The sequence below is a fragment of the Fulmarus glacialis genome, unplaced genomic scaffold, assembly GCF_000690835.1.
Source record: "Fulmarus glacialis isolate BGI_N327 unplaced genomic scaffold, ASM69083v1 scaffold16390, whole genome shotgun sequence".
NCBI lineage: Eukaryota > Metazoa > Chordata > Aves > Procellariiformes > Procellariidae > Fulmarus > Fulmarus glacialis.
This window is the reverse complement of record NW_009186284.1, coordinates 4,639-26,852: the sequence shown is the minus strand read 5'-3', so window position 1 is coordinate 26,852 and position 22,214 is coordinate 4,639. Positions and strand designations below refer to the sequence as shown.

General features: G+C 43.5%; 1 protein-coding gene across 1 annotated transcript; it reads right to left on the bottom strand.

Annotated features, from left to right (window-relative positions):
• Positions 1 to 3,276: 3,276 nt before the first annotated feature.
• PXDC1 (PX domain containing 1) lies at positions 3,277 to 20,300 on the bottom strand. The gene is made up of 5 exons (XM_009587480.1): positions 20,209 to 20,300; positions 15,281 to 15,416; positions 14,898 to 15,015; positions 10,896 to 11,007; positions 3,277 to 3,910 (listed from the first exon to the last, which is right to left on the bottom strand). The coding sequence occupies exons 1-5, from the start codon at positions 20,298 to 20,300 to the stop codon at positions 3,793 to 3,795; spliced, it is 576 nt and encodes a 191-aa protein (XP_009585775.1). The 3' UTR covers positions 3,277 to 3,792.
• Between the last annotated feature and the right edge of the window lie 1,914 nt (positions 20,301 to 22,214).

Sequence of the window (22,214 nt, the reverse complement as noted above, 5' to 3'; positions counted from 1 at the left end):
CGCCCCTCAAGGTTGCTCCTCAAGGCAGAGAGATCTTTTACCAATGGCAGATCTCTGGTAAGTGACTGATAGCATGCTGAATTAATACTAATGAAACATTACTAATCCATGTGCTATTAAATATTAGTTACTATAAACTTTGTATAGATAATTCCATTAGACATAAACATTGTCCAAGTCTGAGACTAAGATTGGACCTAGCCGCACTTAAGTTCCATCAGGAGTTTAGAAAGCAAGGGGGTCCACTCTGAACCTTGTGACTCAATGGGAGTGTGTTGGTTTTGGCTGGGATAGAGTTAATTTTCTTCATAGTAGCTAGTATGGAGCTATGTTTTGGATTTGTGCTGGAAACAGCATTGATAACACAGGGATGTTTTCGTTATTGCTGAGCTGTGCTTACACAGAGTCAAGGCCTTCTCTGATTCTCACACCACCCCACCACCGAATCGGCTGGGGGTCCACAAGAAGTTGGGAGGGGACACAGCTGGGACAGCTGACCCCAACTGACCAAAAGGATATTCCACACCGTATGACGTCATGCTCAGCATATAAAGCTGGGGGAAGAAGTAGGAAGCAGGGAACGTTCAGAGTGATGGCGTTTGTCTTCCCAAGTAACCGTTAGGCGTTCTCCTGCTTTCCTGGAGATGGCTGAACACCTGCCTGCTGATGGGAAGTAGTCAATGAATTCCTTGTTTTGCTTTGCTTGCGTGCACGGCTTTTGCTTTGCCTGTTAAACTGTCTTTATCTCAACCCACGAGTTTTCTCACTTCGACTCTTTCAATTCTCTCCCCCATCCCACTGTGGGGGAGTGAGCGAGCAGCTCTGTGGGGCTTAGTTGCCGGCTGGGGTTAAACCACAACAGGGACAATCTTCCTTACTCTTTGTATTTCTTCCATTAGACATAAACTGTTGTCCAAGTCTGAGACTAAGATTGGACCTGGCCGCACCTAAGCTCCACCAGGAGTTTAGAAAGCAACGGGGTGCACTCAGAACTTCGTGACTCAATGGGAGGGTCTTCTTTACCCTTTGCGTCTCCGGTCTCTGTGTGAATCATTCTAACTTGATTCTAACCCAATTGTCCTTTGTATGTTTTTTCCATGCAGTAATTAATAAAGTTAACTTGCCATCAAACTTAATGAACCTTGGTAAACCACTGTTAAACTTTGTTAAATTCAAATTATTATTCTACCTCAATAAAACACATTGCTGCTTCTCTCTTCTGAGTGAGGTGTATTCTACATTTTACGACACGAAGTAATATACATGGTCATTTGCATTCCTTTAATTTATCAAATAAACATACTTCAGCTGAGAGAAATAAATCACATGACATCATCTCTGGAAAATACTTGATCAAAATGGCTTTTGAAAAACCCAAGTGAAATGGGTGCAACCTCTGTTTGTAGATTAGTACCTTTGCATTAGACTCCGTTCCCTGAAGACTTTACTGTGTACGCAGCTTAGCTGGTTTTCATGAGGAAGGTGGTTGTACATTTTAAAAATTAGCAACACTTCTCTATTTATTTTTTAATCTATAGATTTTAAAGTGCTTTAAAAAAGATAAGTAGTTATCACATGGTTAAAATTCATAGAAACATTCAAATGAGCCAATAACACCTGGTACTCTTCAAAATATTAATCAAGGAAAAACTCAGGGATAGGGAAGTGAAGTAGGATTACCCAAAGCAGCATGGTAGGCTGACAGCAGGGCCAGGAATTGAAATCAAATATACCAATTCCCAATCCACTGCACATGTTTACTAGATGCTATTTCTACCCCACCATGGTTAACTGAAAGCACTGACAAAAGACTTAAAACTAATAAAAGTAAAACAAATAAACAAACAACAAACCTCCCTAATTCCAATTCAAGAGGCTGCTCGGAAAGCCTTTGCATGAGTGAGGACATATCCCTTTCTACTCCAGAAATTTAACATATAAGAATCCACTTTATCTTCAAAAAGAATAACTGCCAGATTCGATTTCACTTATAGTCTTGAAAATGCAGAATTCCTCTACTAAACTGCGTGGCATTAAACCACATACACCCAGACACAAAGATCTGCATTTGTTATGCGGAGAGGTTTCTCATGAGTATACACTATACTTACAGTATGGGCAACAGCACATGGAGCACAGAAAGAATTGCCAAAACTTAGCATGTTTCCAAAACTACTAGAGAAAGAAAGAAAGAATTTGGCGTGATTGGGAAAGCATCCTCAAAGGGGGGGGGGAGGGGGGAAGTCGCTGTTTTAAGCTGCAGAAAGTGTACTGAAGCTGAGTTATATTTTATTTCATTAAAATATATTTTAAAAACATACTGTGTAAAAGAATTAGGATTCTCAATAATTTATTATTTACATTAGCAAATTCTGTTTGACTGTTATTCTATAGGTGGAAATGCAAAGTCTGCAGAAGGGAGTTGTATCAACTTCTTCAGGACCAAACAAGCCTCTTTACCAAGAAAGAAGTCCAAAATGCATTCCTTCCCGTTTCGATCCCTTCAAACTCATGTTTGCAAACAGATCGCAAAAAGCTCAATGAAAGGTCATGTTGGCGAGCGTTGAGCACTCACAGTGAGAGCCGGGATTTCGGAGCGCTCTGCAACAGAGAGACCCTGAGGAGATTTTAACGTTGCACTACTCAGTAGTCAAGAGGCTGCAGGGTCCAATCCCACTCTTGCTCCCACTGTCCTACCTCCACTGAAATCCACAGATGACAACAAGGCCTGCACCCGGCCCTGCAGGTGGATCCTGGAAAGCTAGACAGACTCCTTGAGCCAGGCTGGCAGTGGAGAGAGTGTTTTTCCTGCCACTGTAGACACACTGTAGCTTACCATTCTTTTTCAGTCCAAACACAATATAAATCTCATTGTCTTCCTCCCCATGCTCTGGGGAGAAATATGCATAGGGAATTATCTCTCTGATGTAAACAACTGTAAGCACCATTCACATTTGCTGGTCCACATGAAAAAATATCATATCCAAGTGCCTGCCATAGCCTTGACCCTTCTTAGCAGGGCAGCTCAGCTTTCCCATCAGCTTTCCAGATCTCTGAAATCATATGGGTACCCAAACACCATGCACAGTCCATTGCAATGCCAGCTGCTGTCTGCTTTACCATTCCAGGAAAGAGTAGTCGCCTCTTCAGTGATTATATAAAAACCCATGATTAAAAGAAGTAAAGTGGTCAGGTCATGCGTTCTGTTTCCTGGAGGCACTCAATGGTATTTCTGACATCTCATGTAAGGCACCAGTCATCCGGTAGCTGAGCAAAAAGTGACCCACAAGACCTCCACTAAGCAACCGCAGAGGGAACTGACAAAATTCAGCTGCTTTGCTCGCCTTCTTGCTTACATAGCATAAAAAGTGTGGTCACGCCATCTGGGGAAGTTTCTGGTGGTATCCTAAAAGAGGAAGCCTCAACTTGCACTGCAAGCCAAGGAGCATGGGTGACAGTGTACTACAGCGCAAGTTTCCGATGGCTGCGTCAGAGTGGCAATTCCCACAGACATAGTAGAGATTTCCTTGAGCCCCAAGAGGACTCTGCTGCCTTGCTTTCACGGAAAACGAGTTTTTTGTTAACTGAAGCAGTTACCTCCTTACAAGACGTCTCCATAACACACAACGGAGGGCCAGACTACAAAACCAGCTTTGTGGCGTACTTGCTGCAACTTCTCTGCTGTTGGTCTTGCCCGCACAGCCTTATTCACAGAGATGCAATGCCAGAGATAGCAGAGCCTATGGACGAAGAGGTCGGCTGGATGCTGGCTGACTGCATCACTGAGCAGCCTCAGTCCAGAATATCAGTCTCAAATGGGACCAGGTGGTAGTATGTCAAATTGGTGACATAAGCTGTTGGATCATCACTGTCTTCTAGCTCTGAGGTAAAGTCACTAACGCTTTCAAACCTAAGGAGAAATAAGTTAAAAAAAACAGCAAAAGGCATTAAGTCATCAATGTTCATTTAGAAAATCCAAGTCAAAAGAATTGGAAGAAAATCACTGAGGGAGAGGGAGAAGGCTAGGATATCTGAAGACTGACCCCTGGAAATTTTGAGAAACAACATTTGTGAGGGGACTACTTGGAAAAAGGCAAGAATGCTTCTGCTGGTACTGCAAGTTAAAGTTCTGAGTAAATGTTATACGTGGACTTGCTTCACACCACAGCAGTGTTGCGGTAGAAGTATTTCTAACACTGTTTGCAGCTTCAGCTTTGTGAAGCTCGGTTTGCAAGACAAAGAGCTAGAGTTCCAACTCTTTTTCCAAAGCTTCAGTATCTCATTCCCTCTCTTTGCAGCCTGAAATTCGAATTCATACTAGAAGTTGTCAAGGAAGCTCCGTGCAGATCAACTATGAATCATGAAGCTATAGTTTCTCTGACATCAGCCTATGTATCACTATGCTAGCATAACCTACTGGAGACACCAGGAATGTCATCTACTGTCACTTTCATAAAGCAAGATTGAACACTTCCTTGAGAGAGTTGAGAAGTAAATGGAGACAATTGCTCTCCATGTCCTTATCTCCATGTCCTTAAATAAACAGAAAGCCTGTTTCTTTATAACCTATGGAAATGAATGGGCTGAAGATTTTGCTTGCAGTAAAATAGGATGGCTATTCCCTTTTAAAACTGTGCTAAAACACAGCTGCGCAGCATACTAGGAGAGCAAGTTCTCATCTCTTTAGATAGCAGTCTTCAGCAAAAGGGACTTTTATGACTCTTCACAGCACTTGTCATTATAATACCTGAACTTCATATCTCATGACACCTGGTTACCACATTGCATCTAAGATGAGCTGGATCAAAAACATTATTAATTTGTTTTCAGGCCCCAGGGCTCCCCTCCTGCTAACAAATGAATGATTTCCTGGGACATAGCCTTTCTTGTCAGGCAATTCTGGGTACCTCCACAATGAGATTTTTATGAGTCTAGAAGAGCTTTCACTGTGGTGTGGGAAAATCTTCACAGAACGTACTCAGAGCTGATCCCATTCACACCTCCTCCTCCCCACACCCATGTGTATATGAATAAACCACAGGGCAATGAGAACCATAGTGCACGCAAGCAAATCATCTTGTTACCCCTGACTTTCAAAGCTACTAGTGAGAAAGGAAGCAAGCAGCAAGTGAGCCCTGGAAGAGTGAATCATGCAGCTGAGGTCCACATCCTTCCATTTTGTTCTCACAGCATGTGGCAGCAACACAAAATGCCTCAGTTCCCACACAAAAATGGAAAGGAAACTGCCTTTGTTCCCCGTCTGAACTTGGAGTCTCACCCTTACACTTCACAGGTGCCTTCTCTGGGTTTGGCTTTTGTATGAGGCCAAACATCTAACACAAATAGGAAACAATGACTACAGCTTCCTTCCTCCAGAGCCTCGCTGTCCTCCCCATGTTTTGACAAACAGAGAACATCCGAATATAAAGAGATTCCCAAATTTAGTTTCACTCGTTTTGGTATTTTCCTTCCCACTTCTTAACTCCTGTGTTATAATCTGAACTTTTGCAAGGATTACCCATTGTTTCATGTCTACTCTCAACCAGAAGGCATCTTGTTAAAACCTGCACTTTCCTCAGTTACACACGTTCCCATTCCAAGGAAGCTTGAATTTCTGCAGTAAGAAGACATTTTACTTCTTTCCAGATAGCCTAGCAGTTAAAGGCAGTCACTGCAGGCCAAGGATTACATCTCATCTAAGTTCAAGCAAGGGACTTGAAGAACTGTCAAGTTTCTTTTTCTACCACTCTGTCTTTAATATTTCGAAAGAACTTGCATTCATTCTGACAGAGAGAAAAAAAATGAGAAAAAAAATGAAATAGAAACTGAAAAATTGCACAAGATGGAAAAAGAAATCCTAACCTAGCTCTGATTATAGGATGTGTCTCTAACACCTTTTCAGGCTGGCATACTGCAGCTCTCTGACTAGCAGATAAACAGATGAAGCTTTAAAATAATTTGGTTTAAAACTGCATCTCACCTACACATGAACTAGTTAGACTCCTTTAGTTAAGTGAGGCAACTGCAGACATCCCTCTAACCTCACCCTAGAGAGCCCTAAGAGTCAGGTACTTCAGAGGACCCGAAGAAGAGTGGTAGGGTAAACAAACAGATAAATCTCTCTCTCCCATCTCTCCCCAAAACTTTCTTTAGAAGCATCACGGGTTATTGGATAGCATGCTCTTTACACCCTGCAATGCATGGACACAGCTCTGTCTTTTCCGCACTCCTTACTGGTCCTTCTCACCTCTTTTTTAACTATGAGGACCACAACGTTTTTTGAGCAGAAAGTCATGGATTTTCTCCTGCAGTGCTGTTGCTATACACTTTACTTACAATGAAACAGAAATGAATCTGAACTTTGAATGTTTATTACCCTCATTCCTCTACTCCCTCCAGGCTGTTTGCTTGCCTGCATGTGTGGGAACATGTGCAGAAGGGAGTTGACTTGGTATCTTGCAAACACTTCACAGATCACGTTGTGCTGTCTTATGGACTGCTACTGATCCAGAAACAACAGATTATGAAATACCAGTGGGGCAGACAGAATGAAGAAAGCAGAAGAGGAGTCAAGAAGGCTATTCAGATTCTGCTCTCTTTCTCTTGTCAATTGTATAAAACTAGATGATTACAACTGGAAGGCCCCACAGATTTTGTGGTTCTTCAGCCTCACTAATGTGTGGTACAGCAGCATATGAGGTATAAAGCAGTGGCACTCACATGCTGTGGTTACGCAGAAAGCTTTCCTTGCCACCAAAAAGGAAGTGTGGGCACAGAAGTCTGCAAAGCATTGCTCTAGAGTGCTCATATGAAACCAAACCCAATAAACCAGGACTGTTTACTACAGCTAGCAGCTATATAGGACACCCAACAGTCAAAATGCTTTTGTGCTATTACCAACAGGTCTTCTTCCCAAAATAAACTGCAAACTACTATGGACATGCAGATTCCTAAATGCCCAAACTGCTGCCCTTGCTATTTTTTCCCCAAAGTACCTTGACAGACACACCATCCTTCACAAGGGCCAACTTCTTGTGCTGTAAGACAACCTTCTTTATCATTTTAACCTCTGCTAATGCATTAGAGTTGCTGCTCACACTCGCCAGGAAGAAGAGAGAAACAAGGTACATAGAAGCTAATGTCTTGGACGGGCATACTCTTTGCTAGGTAAAAAACTGTCTGGACAGCCGAGCCCAGAGAGTTGTGGTGAACGGAGTTAAATCCAGTTGGTGGCCGGTCATGAGCGGTGTTCCCCAGGGCTCAGTTTTGGGGCCGGTCCTGTTCAATATCCTTATCAACGATCTGGATGAGGGGATCGAGTGCTCCCTCAGTCAGTTTGCAGAGGACACCAAGTTGGGTGGCAGTGTTGATCTGCTCGAGGGTAGGAAGGCTCTGCAGAGGGACCTGGACAGGCTGGATCGATGGGCCAAGGCCAACTGTATGAGGTTTAACAAGGCCAAGTGCCGGGTCCTGCACTTGGGCCACAACAACCCCATGCAGCGCTACAGGCTTGGGGAAGAGTGGCTGGAAAGCTGCCCAGAGGAAAAGGACCTGGGGGTATTGAATGGCTGGCTGAATATGAGCTGGCAGTGTGCCCCGGGGGCCAAGAAGCCAAGAGCATCCTGGCTTCAGTACTAAATAGGTGTGGCCAGCAGGAGTAGGGAAGTGATCGTGGCCCTGTACTGGGCACTGGTGAGGCTGCACCTCGAATACTGTGTTCAGTTTTGGGCCCCTCACTACAAGAAGGACACTGAGGTGCTGGAGCATGTCCAGAGAAGGGCAACGAAGCTGGTGAAGGGCCTGGAGCACAAGTCTTACGAGGAGCGGCTGAGGGAACTGGGGCTGTTTAGCCTGGAGAAGAGGAGGCTGAGGGGAGACCTCATCGCGCTCTACAACTTCCTGAAAGGAGGTTGTAGCGACGTGGGGGTCGGTCTCTTCTCCCAAGTAACAAGCGATAGGACAAGAGGAAATGGCCTCAAGTTGCGCCAGGGGAGGTTTAGATTGGATATTAGGAAAAATTTCTTCACCGAAAGGGTTGCCAAGCACTGGAACAAGCTGCCTGGGGAAGTGGTTGAGTCACCCATCCCTGGAGGTATTTAAAAGACGTGCAGATGTGGCGCTTAGGGACATGGTTTAGTGGTGGACTTGGCAGTGTTAGGTTTACCTGATGTTAGGTTGGACTCGATGATCTTAAGGGTCTTTTCCAACCTAGATGATTCTATGATTCTATGATGCTTCTTGTTAACTCACAGGAGTAACCCCAGTGTAAACATGGTGTGAGACAACAGCCCAGCTCCTCTCATCACCTTATGTACACGCAGTACCTGAACAGATGTCCTCTCATCTAAGACTAAAAAGTACAGGGGAAGCATTTTCTTTTCCAGTCAAGAGTAGGATTTTGTTTTCCTGGAAAAATTCTGTATCTAATTTCAGCATCTCTGTGCTGCTTTTGCATTGCCACCCGTGAAAGTCTCTCCTGTGGAACTCAACATGCTTGCGACAATAGTAGCACCGTCCTGAAAATGCACATCTAGTACTGGAGTGAATTTGCCCAAAAGGTAGCATGTCCAATGCCACAGCCTCTGCTGCTGGCCTGAAAGACAGAATTGCAAACAGTCCTGGCAGGGGAAGGCATCTGTAACAAAGCCAAAGCATAAGTTTGAATGCATTTATTTACCACCTTTTCTTTCAAAAGGACTGCAGAGTACTCCAAGAACCACGCATAAAAGGACTATTTATGCCACATGGATGCTGAGCACACTGGGTTCACCACATTTTGCAACAGTATGGTGTACTGCCAGCTAAAATTAGACAGAAAATGAAGGAAGCAGAAAGCAACTACTTCAGAACAGAGTAAGCAACTCCAACTTGCAAAAATGCTATAGTTTCTTTTGCAACAAGTATGAGACTTTTCAGCTGACGGATCACTGGGTAGGTAGTGCTGCAGGCCACAACCAGTGCAGCGGGACCTCAGGGAATGAATGCTACCTGCTGAAGCTCCAAGTGCCTCTCTCCAAAAAATACAGGTTTGCTTTGCAAAATGTCTGATTCAAGTACATCAGCAACCAAACCCAAAAGTCATACAGAGTTTAATCTTGCTGAAAGGAAAAAGTTCCCATCTGAGGATATGTAAGTCTGCAAGGAATTAACTCTGACTTCAGAATAGAGAACACCAATCCCATAAATCCAATTTTACAGAGACCAAAAAGGAACTACATCGGATTTTGAAAGATTTTAAAGCTTCATTTCTGGGCTACTAACCTACATTTAAAGCAACAGTATAGAAAACTTCTGCTTTTAAAAAAAGTTCAATTTTTACAAAACAGCTGTGCTACACAAGTACCATTATCTCCTAGCTATTACCTCTCTGGTATAAAATACAGCTACAGGATGGGCAAATTTATGGCACCATGTAAAACAGACATTTGAAATTTATTAACTTGACTCTTGATTTAACTTCCTTCAGGGAAGTTAAAATACAAATGCACAAAGCCAGGCTGTTATCCTAAATTTATTTCTTCCACCACAGTTTCTGGGAAACCATGCCTACCATACAGTTTTTATCATATTAGTATTTTCTGGTCTTAATAGTCTCTGACTTCAATGGGGTGACAGTTACATGATGGCAGTTTCTGATCCCAGACCAGTAAGTTTTGCTTGGGCTGCAGCACATTCTTAAAATCAAAACTAGATTTTAATTTTTTTTTTTTTTTAAAAAAAAATTTTTTAAATAATCAAAATAAGGCAGGAGAAGGCTTTCTTTGGTAATTTGCTCCTATTATTTGTCACTTCAGTAGAAAGAGTGATGCACTATGAACTATGACAACTTTAATCTCCAGACGTTGGCGTTACAGAATTACCTCCAGTGTGTCGCTTCGGCCTCATTAATACAAGCTTATAAGCTTAAATGCTGTTAGCAAGGTCAAGGTTCAAAACACTAAGTGATAAGTTAATAAAAAGACTTCAAGAAATTACACCAGAGCCAGAGATACACTCCAGCCCCTGATAAAATCTTGTCAAGCTCTAAAGCCTTCCACAGACTGGCAATGACCACATTTCAAATGTGGCAAGACAGAGCACTGCATTCAAAGATAAAGCCTCCATAAGGCTTGTAGTATTCTGCTTCCATCATTTTGACTGCTCTAATGAAAAAGTAGGTCAATGTTTCTCATTAAAAATATTTAAATGCTTCACTACCTGAAGCTCATGGAAATATCAATCACCTGCTATGACAGAAATCTGTAGGAGCAGATTTCTATCAATGTCATCTGTCAATACAGTCACTGACTTAAGGCATACATGAAAGCCCTCCTGGTTACAGGTCTCTGACCCCAGAATACCTACATGCATTAGGAGGCAGAATTACAAATAAGACTAATCTAACTTCCCTCTCCCCTAATGAAATACACATGCTTCACCAAGTCCCAGCATGCCGCAGCACCGTAGCAGCTGCTGAGCTTCCTTCAATTACATTCAGAGGTGTGTCCCCTTCCTCTGAGGATGGTGTTTTGCTTCCCAAATAAAGCATACCCTTCATAGTAGGATATTCCATTTGTAAGGATGTTTGAGTTTCCAAATTTGGGCTCTCATCACAGTCGTGAGAGAAAGAAAAAACTCCTCGATTCTCACCTGGCAGAACCCTATGACAACCACAGCTTTTCATACACAGAGGACTGAGCTCCTTGGGATCAATCATTCTCACCGACAGCCATTTTATCCATGTTAATAGAAAGAGCTGTGAAGTGTTAGCAATCAGGCCCAGTGATCTTTAACCAGTCAGAATGACAGCTGTACCAGCCTTGCTCCTAGACAGAGGATAACATTTTGCTAGGGGGGTGGGAAAGCTACAGTTTATCTGAAGCTGACAGCATTACTTATGCACAAACCCTACTTACAAGTGTTCTGCTGAATCTACGTCCAGGTGCTTCTCTTTTCCATTGGGTATACTGTGGTCAATGACTATTGTTTCAGTGTTGGCTAAACAAAATCCATTTGATCGCATGATTTCTGTCGGGAGAAGAAAGAAAACAAGATGAAAAATAAAAAAAAAAAAGCTGGAAAACAACTGCATATCATAGGTAATTGACATGGTTATGAAGATGAGATGTGTGCGTGACATTGAAAATCTGCACATGAAAGCAGGAATTAAGAGTTGGTTTCATAGCTTCCTACATCTGCAAACTGCCAGTGCTTAAGTAATTTTATTCACATAATCAATTAATAACACAGAGCATTTGAAGCAAGGCCCAGTTTCAGACCTGTTATTGCCAGTAGCAAAATTCCCATCACCCTTAGCAGAATGGCAGCCCATCCATATATTGCAACCTACCACTACCAAAACATAATTGCATTTTCCCTAGACAGTCCCAGGCTTAAGCCAGTTAAGCAAAAATCAAAAAGACAGGAAAAAGGAAATAGAAAGTGACCTTCCAAATGAATTCAACCACCATCTTTAAGTCATGTAAAGCAATGCCATCTTCTACATTGCCTTCAACTCCATTTATTTGTTTCTCACTGTATAAGAAGCCTCTAATCCAGAATAGCTAAAATTTACACCTAATTCCACTGACTTACTACCATGGGGAGAGTTTATAATTAAAGAATAGTATTTGATGTGAATGAGAAGTTAATCCATGTCTGTGCTACATGGAAAGGCAAACTAGGCAAGTCACGAGGATTTCTTTCGGTCACACAATCTTAGACGAAGCTAGGGCCACCACAAAATGAACATACACCTCTACATAAATCAGCACTGACTTAAGTGGGATGGCTCATGATCTGCTTTAAGGTACAAGGACCCTGCCTTACAGCCTTTCATTATCAGCACAAACAAAAGGAAATTAGTCTGTAGCAGAAAATATGGTAGGCACACAACATACGTACAGGGAACCCCTAAGACCTTGCCTCAGACAGACCAATTTCAACTATATGGTTGAAGTAATGAGCAGGAGAGGAGAGGTGATTTTTTTAAGTGTACATTTACATGTTCCTACTTTAAGGTAAAGCCACTTCACTTCCCTATTTTTCTTGAGAAAGTCATCTTTGACTTTTAGTCTGTATTTTATTGCGACTCACTTTAGCAGAATACATTTGGGGGTGGTAAAAAACACTGAATCCCAGTAGAATCACACTTCAGTCATCACTCATCTTGAACCAACATCGTACTGCAGGGTAAGATTTACACCATAAATTCAAATCCAGCTTTCACCTAAGAGGGTGGCCCTTTCTCTCTTCCCCGCCACCTACCACTCTGAACAGGACCATGTAGGGGATAGTTTGTTTTTTCAGAGAATACAAAACATTTTTGCCCGCTTTTCTAAGTCCGCAAGCCATGTAGAAAGCTGCACTATGACTAACATGAATACCACAGTGTTTTCCTAGTGTCCTTGACATGACCTAAGTGTTACAGCATTTCATTGCTGTGTGAACTGCTTTAGACGTTAACATTTACTGCCATCTACTGATGCCACCAGACACTGAAACCATTTCTAGTGTGCAACATTCAGACGAGGCAAATACCAATTATTGTCAAATTTCTGCCTATGTTCTTAAATTCTTTGCAGCAATCACTTAAATGATAAAACTAATTGCCACAAGATGCTTTTGGATAGCTGCATAGGTAGGAAAATCTTCCTCCAATTAATTAGGTATGACTCGTCTCTACTAAAATTAATTTAGAATTAAAACAAAACATGTTATTATTCAGCTAACGTGGTTTCCCCAGCTCCTCTACGTACAGGCTGGCAGGAGGGTTCCCTTTGCTGCTAGCACTCTGAATTTAGGTTCATCTTGACCATCTTCTCTCTGTTGTACCCACCACATGATGTACTCAGTCATGCACACACAGAGTATGTGTGCCCTAAGGGGGTACACACCCTCACAAAAATTATATGAAACCCTTCCAAACAGCAAAAAGCCCCAAGCCAGAGCAACACTGCAGTTTCTAACCAATGCAATTCCAAATACATTCATTCTTGATATTTGCCTGTTTTGCAAAAAGAGCTGACAGAAGCCACCCTTTGAAACATTTTTACAGCATATAGTTTGGGGATCCTTCGTTTCATAATGGGCAGGTGCTAGGATCCACTTTGCAGCTCCGGTCTCACGGAGTGGCAACATATTCAGACAAAACCAGTGAATATGCTCTCAAGGATCAGTTCTGAGAACCTGTCCTGGCATTCAGGAGCAAAGCGAGTAACCACATTCAGCCTTCGGAAGATGACTGATGTCAGGAACATATACATGAGAAATTTTACCTGAGGTTTCCACATTGACTCAAGACATCACCCAAATCTCCCTAGCCACAGATGGGGTGTGAGATACACATGTTGGCTCCTGTCTCTCACTCCCAGGAGGCCAGATCTCCGTCACCCCACTTTGCAGTAGGGCGCCAGGGGCTCTTCTTTACAATCCCTGTGCTGCACTGCAGCCTGGCCTCAGGTGGCCCTACAAGAAGGCACCAGCTCAGATGGGCTGGCAAGACCACGCTTCTCACTGAGGCTCTGTATTACATGGCACACTTCTAAAGAATTATCGGTGGGCTTGTAAACCATTTACCATTTCATTAAAAAAATATTTATTTAACAGAGGACTAGTTCGCTTAGAACCAGAACTCAGGATCAATTACAAAAAGTCTACCCTATGTATAAGATCGATCCTTAAGACACACTGTTTACACCTTTAGCATGTTGACACGCTGACTGGCCATCAACCGATATACTGTTAGTACCTAAGAAAACTGATACCAGTTTCATGCTAAACACTTTTTGCACCTTGGAGGACTATGTAGTATTTCACTTTATTTCACTCTCTGAAATAAACTCTTCTGGTGACACAAAACCAGCAGTTGCCATTAGGCTCAAATGAAATGTTTCCATACAGAAATACAAACCCAGGCACACCAAAAGTTCACAAACCTTTTAACAACAGCCAGTCGAAGATGAAGAGGGGAAAGGCGCAAAGAATAGGCAAGGATAGAGTAATACTGCTCTCCATTTCACCCACCAGCAATCTGTGGTTTAGAAACTTCCTATGTCTCCACCTGTGACAGGTCTCAATGTACTTTTCCTCCACTTGCTTGTCTAATTCCTTTTTGAAGTCATTTATGCTTTCAGTTCCACCATATCCTATGACAAGAGTTCCACTCCTTAACTGTGCTCCATATGGAAACAAAACAATATTATAACCTTTTTCTTGTTTGTTTAAAGCCTGTTGTCTGTCAACATTATTGGACAACCTATAGTTCTTGTTTCATGAGAAGTACAGGGTAATTGACATCCTTCTATTCACAGCTTTGTAGACTTCCATCATATCCCCACTCTGCCATCTCTTCTCAAAGTTGAAGTGTCCTTCTTTATTTAACCTTTTTCTTAGAGAAACTGTTCAACGATTTGAATCCTTGTCCTTTACTTGTATGCTTTTAAATTTTATTATATCCCTTCTGAGATGGAGAGACCAGAATTGCGCACACTGTTTTCAAGACGAGGTGGTGCTCCTTTCTTCTGTTCTCCCCTCCTTTCCTAATAATATCTAATATTCTCACTGCTGGTTTTGCTCACTGCTTGGCACTGAGCTTGCATTTTTACAGAACTGTATCAATAGCCTCAAAATCTCCATCCTAAGTGCTAACAGCACTATCACATGTGACAATAGTGAGGATGGCATTTTCCTCACATCCACTTTTTTGCATTTATCAGCCTTCAATTTCATCTGCTGCTTTACTGCCTGAATGCATGTTGCATATTATGTCAAGGCTAATTTTGTGTTTTATGTTATAAAGCAGATTATGGAGAACTCTCTTTTGAATTGCTGGTGGAGAAAGAATGAGGGGAACAGCAAATAAAGTCATTTTCATTTCGTAATTCTTGTGTCAAACGTAGGAAGCTAACAACTCTTACCTGATATTTTAACTGGACTTTGAAAGCTTGGCTGAATCTTATGGACATTGTCATTTTTCAGAACCTGGTCCAAAGGAGATCTCTCAAAGAACGTGAGGACGACTTCAGATCTTGAATACTTAGAAAGAGAAAAAGAAACAGACATCTGTTTTTACCAGTAGTTTGCTTTGTCCCTCTTCTCCCTTTCCACCCATTCAGAGTACAACAGAAAGACTTATTGCAAGCAACAGCCTGAAGACTGTTCTGGCACTCAACACTTCTTCAATAAATTGCTGCTTCTTTTAGAGTTTGGCAAAGCCCATCACTTTCTAATCTGCATGAGAGTGCGTGTCACCATCAAGGAGGAGTCAAGCTGGGCTAGATGTGGAACTTGGCTTACTCACCTTCCAGGGCATGTTTATAATAGTCTTCAGAAGCTTTTCCACTTCATTAAGTCTGGCTTCTATATCATGGGCTTCTTTTATTGTTATGAGCCCTAGAAACAAAGTAAACAGATCGTGAGCATAGACAAAAGCACAACTTTCATGTGCACACAGACTTCAGTAGCCAGAAGCAGAGCAGCCGCTCAAGAAGATGTGGAACAACCTCAGATATCATGCCTCCCAGAAATGTCTTTTAACCCACACTGATGATAAAGTGTGTACCCCAAACTAGGTGGGTGTAGTTACAAGCAGAGTTGCAAGCCTGACACAAATTCAGCTGTTTATAATCATATTTAGGAGTTGCAAGACGAGCAGCAGTAGAACCACCTACTCCCTCACCCACAGTTTCACTACACAGCATTCCCAGCAGTGATAATCAAACAGCCTGTTTTCTGCTTCCAAGAACCATGATTCATCCTTTTTTCTGTCAATAAAAAGCAAAAGAAAACCCAAGAAAACCAAAAAACACAATCCACAGATAAAAGACTAAACACAAGCTAAACAAAAGGCTTTGAGGCCAGTCTTGAATTTCTCTGAATGTAAGCCCCAGTGAGCGGCCCAAGGAAGATTTCTCAGCATCATGTTCAAGTGCAAAACAACTTTTTTGGTTTTTTTTTTTTTTTTTTTTTTTTTTTTTTAAATCACTGAATTATCACAGTGCTGCAGAAGATACTAAAATGGAAATTTTGCTGTCCGGTGTCCAGAATGATGCATTACAGTGCTTCTAATTTTGAATTGCTCGATATGGGGCTCTTCAACTGTAATACCATATCTTGTATGTATAACCTGTAGGAGATCTGTAACTTCCCTCTCCTCTAGCAGACTCAGGGAAATATAGCACAGGTTATATGCACGTACGGGGAATATGAGGAGTAAACCCCCAAATCTTGCATCCCTCTAGCAGCACTTTTATTTCTGATCTTTGTAACCTACTTTTTCTAACCCAATCATCATTTCACCTCCACATTTGGGCAACTTTTCCAAGGAACAGAATACATGCATGAAAATTAAATACCTAAGAGACTATTACATTTAACAAGCTTCACCGGTAAAAAAAAAAAAAAAATAATACAAAAGCTGGAGCAGAGAAAGACACAATAAATCAAAACCATCGAAACTAAAAATCTGCAAAGCAGTCTGTGAGAAACCACTTCGATATATTAAAATTGTGTTAAACTCTAAGTGCATCTCCATCTCTCTATTCAAAAGGCAAACGTACAGAAAGATCCATCAAACATGCACAGTGTGAGGACAACATCCATAGTTTCAGTCTGCATCAACCCTTGTTGTTTGTTACCAACACGATATGATCCCATACAAACTTTCTGGACAGAAGTGTGACTTTGAAGCTGTCAGCTCTCCTCTTATTACAGCTTTAAATAAAACTTCATAACTCTAAATAAAACTCTGGAGATTGTCTCCGGAGCAACCAGGTTTGCTTGATGGTTGTCCCATAAAAGCAGTCTGGTTGCATAAGCCTTTCTATTACTCGACAGTCCCTCATTTTGCCTGTTTTTGTCGGCATCGCTCCCTCTCACGACAGCAGAGCAGAGCATACCAGCAGTCATGTAAGGAAGGCAGCAGCATATCCTGCTTTGACTGACGTACACTACAATCGGGTAGTTTTGCATGAAAGTTCTCTGAAAGGCTGTACACGCGAATTAACTCATCTGCATGGGTCCACAGACTGCGTATTAGCTGGGTTGTGCTTGATGTTACAGACCTGAATTGCAGACCAGCACCCTTCATCTTCCTAACTACTGGGTGTGAGCAGGCCTGGGTGGATCTGCTTCGCTCCTCCACAAATATGTTCCCATCCCACATCTGAATGAAGTTCAAACCTTTCAAAAAAAAAGTGTTTTCATCTTCCCTGAAAAGAAGCTGCAAAGCCCCACGGCTCAGACACCCACCTATGATGTTAGAAACACACTGTCGCCCTGCTGTAGCCCACATCAGAGAAAACAGAGCTAGCCACCCCGGTGCTGGCTACTGTGGGGTGCCTCCACTTCTCCTGCTGGTCTTGCTCCAGTCCGCATAAATACTGACACAGTCAGAGCAGAGACTGCCCGACTGCAGCTCCCACCTTGCAGGCAAACACCTCATCGCTGACCCATCCGGGATTTGGCATTCAACTGCTCTCTCTCAAATCCGCCCTCAACCTCAGACACTTTCCCAAATAAGCATTTACTGTTGAAACTAGTTTTTTACCAGGAAGAGGGATACTCTCAAACAAATGAAGATATTCAGGCCGGGGCAGGGAGGGAGAAAAAGAAAAACACCCCCTCACCAACAACACTGAGCGTTTGTCCTGTGAGGAAAACCAGCCAAGCACTTAGGATTTTCTCTCATTAGTAATCAGGGAAAGCATCTGCAGCTCCACACGGCCTTTTTATGCTTCAGCAAGAGAAGTCGGACAAGGCCATCAGCCTGTTGCACTGTCACAGATCACCCAGTAGGAGGTTTTACAGCTTCTTGCATTCACCAGGAATTTCCAGCCCTGGTATATTCCTCCTTCCAGCTCTTGGAACAGCACCAGCCATGCAAACCCACACTCCGACTTGGAAACTGGCACAGATGACTTGTAACATCCGACACGATAAAAACTGTTCCTTACTGAAGCTTTTAGTAATATCAAAACCAAAATGCAGACAGCGTAGGAAGGAGAGTAAGTGATACATCTGCCTGGACAGCTTCCTATATATGTGCTTAATGACTACAGATGCACAGCTTTGGGGTGTAAAGCTGCTGACCTTACATGAATTCCCCGTACAGGGAATTCAGTTTGGCTGGGCTAAAGCCTTCCTTTTCATACATCTACAGTCCAAATACACAGAAACCACTTGACTGGCTATATATATATATTGAACCCTGTAATTTCTTCTGCAATAGCCACAAAGTTTGCAAGGCCCTCATTTTTCTTAATTCTACAAGTCTGTTTTTAAGAGTTAACAGATGCCCTCGTGGTTTTCAGTTAGTTGTAGCCTCTGATCCCACAACCCAAGGGATTGCTCACAACCCCACAGCCACGCTACCCGGAGCGAGGAACTGCCTGCCCAAGCAGCCGGGGGGAGCGGAGGCCCCAGTCCCTCCTTTCACCCCCTTTCAGCACTCGCTAACTGACTGCTGTCGTCAACCACAGCACACAGGTGCATGAGGAACACTGTGGTTTCGCCAGGTGAAGTCTCCGGCGGCAACACCAGTTTAAGGTGCTTGCACCCTCCCCTGCAACTCATTTCCTCCCCCACACCGCAACACAGGGCTGCCTCTGCTTTGCCAGAACAATTAGGTGAGCAGCGGGGAATACCTCGAACAGCTCTTGTCAAAGGCTTCACCTCAGGAAACTCCAGCCTCAGCAGAAGCAGCAAGAGACTGCAGGTTAGGATGCCCGATTCAAACATCTTTCTCACTCAGGCACTACGTATTCATGCAAGTAGCCCGACGGAGTTTGAGCAGGAATCAGGACTTGTGTAAAGAAGGGCCACAGAACTGCACCCGAGCTTTCCGTCTCTGTTCTTCACTTTGTGGGGGTTTCTCCCCTGCCTGTCGTCTTTTTCCTGTTTGGAAGCTTTGACGAGGCAGAGAGAAAGGGAAAAAAAAAAAAGCCAGAGACTGGTGTAGGATCTCCAGATGCTGAAAAAGCCTGGACAAACAGACACAAGGCACATGCCAGCTGACTCTGCAGACAGACCCCAGCACCTCCAACATTCATTAACCCTGACACCAACGCACCACAAGCTGGATGCCTCTGGAGTGCACGGGACTCACTGGCCACACATACAGCATCTGTACAGCAGCTACAACATGTTCTGAGGCTGTTGTCTCTCTGCCCATGGACCATAAATACGTACCTATTTTTCCATCTGTGGCTTTTAGACCCCAAGAACCCTTATTCAGACAGTTTGCTATAAAATAAAAATAAGTCACCAATAAAGCAACCAGTCACCTGGAACCAGTTGCACTTTCTTCCACTTGTTCAGTCCTGCAACAGAGCTGAGCTCTGGGCTGGGAAATCTCTCCGTGAGGTCATGGTGAAAGGCTGTTCTCATGCCTCTTCCTTTGCCCTGGTCCCTGTCTGACTGCTAATGGAAAACATGCGCAAACTCCTCCCAGGAAAACTTTCCTCTTTGTCTTGTTACCCGTACTGTGCTTGGACAATCAGCTATCATTTCAAGTGATTTAAATGCTATAAACACCTATGGTTATAGGGCTTGAGGTAAACTGGAGCCCCACGGGCTCCTTTTTTACCACAAACCGTGTTGCCAAATACCACAAACCTCTAAGATTTCTTCACCCTGCACACAAGGGAGCCCACACACTGGGTGACAGGAGAGACAGCACAGGCACACCGCCTAACCCAGGGTGGCAGGATATTTGCTTTTAGCAGGGTTCTGCTGTGCGCACAACCCCCGTAGTCAGCGACCTCGTTTTAAGAGAGGAGGAGGCAATTCCTTTGACATCTTCTCTGCCCCTTTCCTGACCAAAAGCCCCCTTAAGACAGGATGAAAAGGATTTCCCCACAGTTTGAGACCATGCATACATAGCAACTTTACGCATAGCAACACGTCTCTGGAAAAACACGGCACAAACAGCACCGGAGGCCTGCAGCATCCTTCCCGCTCTGGGACGCTGGTGCTGCAGCAGCTGCAGGAGGCTGAGAGAGCAGGCCAGCAGCTGCGTACCCGGCACGCTGGCTTATGGCGTGGGAGAGGGGCCCAGAGCCGCAAACGAGCAGGAAACGAGCTCAGCAGAGGAGGAGAACAAACTGGGAGCCAATTCCTGATGTCAACACACAAGCCTTGGTAGGCCTGTCCTATTACTGCCATGTGAGCCACCAAATCTGCAACTAACGATATTTTGACAACCGCAGATAATGCGCTGCATGCTTCTACCAAACGAAGCGGGACAGGAATCGCAGTTTGTGCTCCATGGCTCGTAAGGAAATCACAATGCAGTCCTGACGGTTGGTGTCCACGATGAGCATGTTGTCTCAACAATCCTCTAGTGCCTCCCAAGGAAGAGTAAGTTCATGCCTAAGTCAAGTATGCCTCATACGCCATCTCTCAATGATGACACATAGAAGTCTGTTTTTCTGGAGACATGTTGCTATGTACAAGTCACTATGTATACACGATCTCAAACTGTGGGCAAACTCTACTTCTCCAATCTGAAGGACTCCACTTCAGGCTTGTGGTCAGGAGAGGAACAAAGAATGTCCAAGAGATCTCCTACCTTCTCAAAATCAGTTCAATATGTATAGGAGGCTGAGCAAGAGCAGAAGCCAAGGCATACTTTCTGAAGATGTGTGCAAGACGGAATGGTGATACTCCTAAATGCTGTGTATGCTGTGTGTTTTAGTACATACATGAAGATTAAAGTATTGCATTGAGCCCTCCTCACCTAATCCTCTCTCCATCCCCTGTGGGAAGACTGCAAAGTAGGTATCTTACTGTGTTCTGCTAACCCACACTGCAAGAAAGATTTAAGGCTTATAGACTCAGATCTTGAGCCCATCCTTATCTCTTTGCACAAGCCCATGAGCAGCAGTTAGGGATTTCAAATCTTCAGGGAAGACACAGAAGACTGCTACTCTGCCCCCTCTTCTGACCAGACTGTATGGCTTCATATATGGAGATATATATGCTCCTTTTCCCCAGTTACAGTATTCGTTAACACTGCAGTGCTCAATCTTTTTCACCTTGTACCCTCATTCCTCCTTCTTTCCCTCAGATATGTTGTAGCCCATGTGCACACACACACAACTGAGGATGCAGATGGAGCAATAGCAGGAAGGTCCCAGCCGCAAGAGGAGGTATACAAAAATCACAGACTAATGGCCAATGGAAGAGATTCTCAGGCAGTCGTTTGGCTCATTCAAAGAAGGACCAAGTCCAAAGTCAGATCAGGCTGCTGATCTGTCATGTCACCATGTCAAGGTGACTTCTGGATATCCCTGAGGACTAATACTCCACAGAATCATGCAGGAACTGAAGCTACCCAGCTGGGACGTGGACTAGGGCTGAAAGGTGGCAACTCAGCCCAATGATACCTGCTGTTTCGCTCCTTTGCACTGCTTCCCACTTCCTCCCTCTGCTGAACTGGGCTCTTCTCAATACCACTTCAGCTGGCATCTTTCCCTGCTTCACGGCCACGATGTCTCTCTCCTCCCCAGCAGCTGCCCTGGTAGCATCCCTCCTCCCCGCAGACACACGTTCCCTGAACCTCGCTGCCTGGGAACTATGGCATTAGCCATCTTAGACTGGACTCTGAAGAGGCCAGAACAGCTCCCACTTACAGCAGCTTCTTCTCTGACAGAGAATAGAATAAAAGGTTGTTAGAAGGACAAAGGAATACTCAGTGGTATGTGAAGACAGGAAATTCAAAAAAACAGCATATGGGAAAGCTTGTTTCACACAACTTTTTGTCAATAACTCTGCAGAAATAACACCACAGGAATCCCTTAAGTCCAAAGACTTGATAAGATCCAGAGAAGGGCAGATAATTACAGGCAATCAGGGATATCAGATCTCCAATTACTAGAGACCAGGACTGTCACTTTTCTGTTCTCTGCCGGTTATTTATGCTGTCTTCTGCAGCATCTGCTTCTTATCACTAGGGACAGGATCCCAGAGCTAGCTACAGCACCAGCCTGACTTAGTCTGGCAGCTCTGGCAACTCCTCTTTGATGCCTCTTTCCTAATTCTATGACACCTCTCTCTTGGGGCAGACACACTTGCCCCTTCCCCTTATGGGGAAATTCATCCATCTCATATGACAAGAGTCCCCATAGCCTCTAAAGCCTTTACAAAGGGTTTACTATTTATACAATATCACTGACAAGATCCATCTTGGTGGCATTACTCAGGGAGCAGCCAAAAGGATACGATGGAGTTGAATA

What these genes read in the sequence shown, in the direction of transcription:
- PXDC1 (XM_009587480.1), bottom strand. Translation starts at nt 20,300, where the DNA reads ATGCTCATCGTGGACACCAACCGTCAGGACTGCATTGTGATTTCCTTA. An exon ending in TTCCTGTCCCGCTTCGTTTG is followed by an intron (nt 15,417 to 20,208) that starts GTAGAAGCATGC and finishes TGCACATGAAAG; the next exon opens with TTGTGCTTTTGTCTATGCTC. An exon ending in AAGTCCAGTTAAAATATCAG is followed by an intron (nt 11,008 to 14,897) that starts GTAAGAGTTGTT and finishes TTCTCCCGACAG; the next exon opens with AAATCATGCGATCAAATGGA.